Consider the following 5,074-nt stretch of genomic DNA (forward strand, 5'->3'; position numbering starts at 1 on the left):
TCAGATAAGCCAAAGAAAGGGGAAACAGGGTAATGAAAAACAGAGAGGACAAACAAAACATGCAAAATAAAGTGGTAGATCTAAACAGAAACATATCAATAATTAATTGTCAATGGTCTAAATACATAACTAAATGACTTAGATCGTCAGAATGGATTTATAAAACAACAAAAAACAAAAATGGCCCAACTATATGTTGTCTACAAGAAACTCCCTTCAAATATAATGATATAGGTAGCTTAAGAGTAAAACAATGAATAAAAATACACCACGCAAACGCTGATCAGAAGAAAGCAGGAGAATCTATAGATTCTTTACATTATCAGACAATGTCGACTTGAAAGCAAACACAGTTACCAGGGATAAATAGAGTCAGTCAATTCACCCGGAAGATACAACAATTTTAAATACGTATTATATCTAACAACGGAGTCTTAAAATACAAGAGGCAAAACTGACAGAACTGAAAGGGGAATAGACAAATCCACAATTATAATTTGGGCCTTCAATACTCCTCTCTCAGTAATAGAATTAGTAGACAAAAAATTAGCAAGGTTATAGATGAACTGAACACCACCATCAACCAACCAGATCTAACTGACATTTATAGAACAGTCCACCCAAAAACAGCAGAATACACACCCTTTTCAAATGCACATGGAACATTCAGCAAGATAGACTATATCCTGAGTCATAAAACAAACCTTAACAGCTTAACAATATTGAAACCAAACAGAATGTGTTATCTGACAATAATGGAATAAAATTCTAGAAATTAATAATAGAAAGATAACAGGAAAATCTCTAAGAACTTGGAAACTGAGCAACACATATCAAGTTAATTCATGGGTCAAAGAGGAAGTCTCAAGGGAAATCAAAAATACGTAGAACAGAAATCAACTATACTGCAATTAAAAATACATAGAACAGAATTAAAATGAAAATAAAAGTGAAAACCTACAGCTATCAAAATTTGGGAGTCAGAAAACAAATAGGTCGTTGTCAGGGTTGAGGTGGGGAGAATGGGTTGACTACAAAAAGGCACAGGAGAATTTTTTGGCATAATGGAACTCGTATATCCTGATTGTGGTGTGGTTATACAACTGTACACAAGTGTACATATACAAGTGTATGTACTTTTCAAGACATAGAACTGGACACTGAAAGGAGTGAATTTTATTTTCTCTAAATCATACCTTAATGAAAACAATTTAAAAAGCACACATCTTGTTAAATGAAGAACATAAGTAGCAGATCAGTGTTATTCTGTGATTCCAATTTCATATCTAACAAACAAATCAGTTAATGTGTAAACCATTGTATCTATTTACGTATGTGTATTTCAATATGCACAGAAAAATGCATGCCAAATACAAATCAAACAATAGCAGTGGTTACCGTTGGGGAGTGGGATGCAGGAATATTGATTAGAAAAGAGACTTTCACTTTGTCCGGCTGTGAGGCATTTTAAACCACACATAAATTATTTATATTTATAACCCATTATGAAACAATATATATGGGAGATATTCTGATAGACAGTGAGGGTACTGAGGAGAATAAAAATAATATTCATTATATACTTAAAACACATTTGTCTAACTCTCCCTTCCACTAAAATTAATTCAGGAATGATAATTAACTCCATATGGTTTATGATCTAAAAATGCAAAAAATAAAATCAAGTTCAGTGGATACAGCTAAAAATTTAAATAAATGTGAACTCTGTTCCTTCAGAATTATAGTTCATTAAGGGAAGATGTTATGCCCTTGGTGAATAATAATGGTATCTTTTAAGAACATCAAATGATCAGGACCTGTGACTGGGTATGATTATAATAGGGAAAATGTTATAGGGGAATATGGACCTCTTGTCATGAACAATTTCCAGGTAGGTTCTAACCGCTTTTTTTTGGTATCCTGTTCTTCCCAATGGCTGTCATTCTTTTAATGGTTGTGCCCTGCCTCCTTCCTTCCTGTCTCAGTTAGAACCTACTAGGCTAGGCCCTACTCCCTGATTTCAAAGCTTACTACAAAACTACAATAATCAAAACAGTGTGGGGAATTCCCTGGCAGTCCAGTGGTTAGGACTCCATGCTTCCACTGCCAAGGGCGTGGGTTCAATCTCTGGTCCGGGAACTAAGATCCTGTCTCAGTTAGAACCTACTAGGCTAGGCCCAAGATAGGCCCAGTTAGAACCTACTAGGCTAGGCCCAAGCCTCATTATATGCTCATTGTAATATATTAGCATACGCCAAATGACACAGCCACCAGCACCATGACAGTTCCCAGGCCATAAAAGGCCAAAAAGTGGGCAGTGGCCCAAGTCCTGGAATCCCCACCCCTTCTCCAAAATAGTTGGACTAATCCTCCTACTTATTAGCCTATGAAATTACCCAGCCCATAAAAAGCTAACCACTCCATACGTGGGGGCCCGTTCTCACCATCTGAGATGGCCCACACTCTGTCTGTGGAGTGTGTATCTCTCTCAATAAATCTACTTCTTACCTATCACTTTTCCTCTCACTGCATTCCTTCTGCAGTGAGACATAAAGAACCTGAACTTCATTAAGTCCTGAGACCAGGTGTGCAGTTTTACCTGGGAGATTGTGGATTTGAGTACCTTCCTAAGCCAGAGATTGTGGGTTCAAGTCCCATCTGAGGTGCAAGTCAGGTGGGTTCGAGTCTCATCTGAGGTGAGATTAGGTTCAAGTCCCAAGCTGAGGTGCACGGTTTCAAAAACTACAATGAGGTATCACCTCACACTAGTCAGAATGGCTATTATCAAAAAGTCTACAAATAATAAATGCTGCAAAGGGTGTGGAGAAAAGGGAACCCTCCTACACTGTTGGTGGGAATGTAAACTGGTGCACTATGGAAAACAGTATGGAAGTTCCTTAAAAAAATAAAAATAAAGTTACCATGTGATCCAGCAATCCCACTCCTTGGCATATAACTGGAGAAAACTCTAATGTGAAAAGATACATGCACCCCAATGTTCATAGCAGCACTATTTACAATAGCCAAGACATGGAAGCAACCTAAATGTCCATTGGCACGAATGGATAAAGATGTGGAATATATACAATGGAATACTACTCAGCCATGAAAAAGAATAAAATAATGCCATTTACAGCAACATGGATGGACCTAGAGATCATCATACTAAGTGAAGTAAGTCAAAGAAAGACAAATACCATATGATATCACTTACATGTGGTATCTAAAATATGATACAAATGAACTTATTTACAAAACAAACAGACTCACAAACATAGAAAACACACTTATGGTTACCAAAGGGGAAAGGAGGGGGGAGGAGTAAATTAAGAGTTTGGGATTAGCAGACACAAACTACTATATATAGAACAGATAAACAACAAGGTCCTACAGTATAGCACAGGGAACAACTATATTCAATATCTTGTAATAACCTGTAATGAAAAAGAATATGAAAAAGATTATATATATGTATAACTGAATCACTTTGCTGTACACCAGAAACTAATACAACGTTGTAAGTCAACTATACTTCAATTAAAAAAAAGAAAAAGAAAACCTCCTTAATATCTCTTCTACTATGTCTGTTGAATTCTTATACATGTTCCTGCACTTAATTTGTTGTCATTACGGTACATAATGAATCTCTGGAAATTTTAGCCATACATTCATGAGAAAATGAGAGTGAAAAAGGTAAATAACTTTATCTTACAGACCCTGTGAAAGGTTGACCTAGAAAAATAAAAGAACTCACTCTTTAGTAAAGTGGTATAATGCAACATTATTGAACAAAACTCACTATTTCATTTTGAGCAAATTAGACCATAGATATATTAAAATGTAGTTGATAATATTTAGTTCTTTGTAAAAAAGATGTTTAAAAATTAGCAGGATGACACACTTTAAAAAACAAAGTCGATCAAAGTTTATCAGAATACAGTTCTTATTAAGAAAACTGAGGTGGCTCTGAAAAGATCCTTTGGTTTGCGATGCTCAGGTGGTCCGGAGGCAGCTCATTTGCCGGTGATGTACCGAATGACTGCCTTGGTGGCGCTGGATATGGCGTGCTTGCCCCTCTTCCCAGGCAGCAGCAGGCGCACGGAGGTCTGCATGTCTCTGGAGGTGAGGGTGGAGCGCTTGCTGGAGCGGACCAGGCGCGCCGCCTCGCCGGCGATTCGCTCAAAGATGTCCTTCACGAACGAATCCATGACGTTCACGGCCTCCTGCGAGAGGCTCAGGCCCTCCTGGACCCGCTGCAGCACCCTTCCGAAATAGGTGGCAAAGCTGTCGAAGCCGTCAGAGAGGCGGCGGCGGCTGCAGCGGCGGCGGCAGCGGCTGCAGCGGCGACGGCGGCTGCAGCGGCGCTTCGGTGTCTTCTGCTCCGGGTTCTTCGGCTCGGCTTCCTTGGTGCCCGGGCTTTCTTCAGACGTCTCCTTGGTGCCCGGGCTTTCTTCAGACGTCTCAGACGAAGGCTCAAGCATGTCGGAATCGTCTTCCCCGCAGCTCAGAGGGAAGGACAGGGCGGCCGTCGAGGTCCCTTGGCCCGGTGTCTACTCCCTGCCTTCTATGACGTCACGGGCAATGCTCACATCTGATTGGATAAAATGCAAAGCAGGGAGGTCTGTCACTAAGGAACCCCATGTCACCTGTGATTGGATGGCCCCCTGCTTGGCCTCCAGTCAGCCAATCACAGTGGAAATCTGATGACTTTAAACTTTCCGTGACCTGTACCAGAAAATCTTTGAACTATGCCCCGTGTAGGCAAAGTTCACCTCAGCTGATTTATGCCTACTATTTATGCATGAGAACTCTGAAAAGATGTCACCCAAGTCACCTACACTGAAGAAAAATCAGTTTGAGCTTCCTGAGCGAGTCTGACCTCCCTAACTCAAGTCGTTGCCGCCATCAGAATGACTTTAGCCACTTGGCGGGCCATTTTACTCCCACATAGTATCTTGTCTTTCCATGGCTGAGCCTCCGTGGCTTGAGCCGGAAGTCTCTGACATGGTCTGCAGAGTGCTCCTCGAAATCATGGGACATAATTGACCATCTACTGCCTCCAATTATGATCAAA

General features: G+C 40.2%; 1 protein-coding gene across 1 annotated transcript; it reads right to left on the reverse strand.

The window, feature by feature from the left end:
- Window positions 1–4,013: 4,013 nt before the first annotated feature.
- Window positions 4,014–4,481, reverse strand: LOC137756376 (histone H2B-like). The gene has a single exon (XM_068532654.1). It carries the CDS (start codon window positions 4,479–4,481, stop codon window positions 4,014–4,016), a length of 468 nt encoding a protein of 155 aa, XP_068388755.1.
- Window positions 4,482–5,074: the final 593 nt, after the last annotated feature.

The sequence above is a fragment of the Eschrichtius robustus genome, chromosome X (genome assembly GCF_028021215.1).
Source record: "Eschrichtius robustus isolate mEscRob2 chromosome X, mEscRob2.pri, whole genome shotgun sequence".
NCBI lineage: Eukaryota > Metazoa > Chordata > Mammalia > Artiodactyla > Eschrichtiidae > Eschrichtius > Eschrichtius robustus.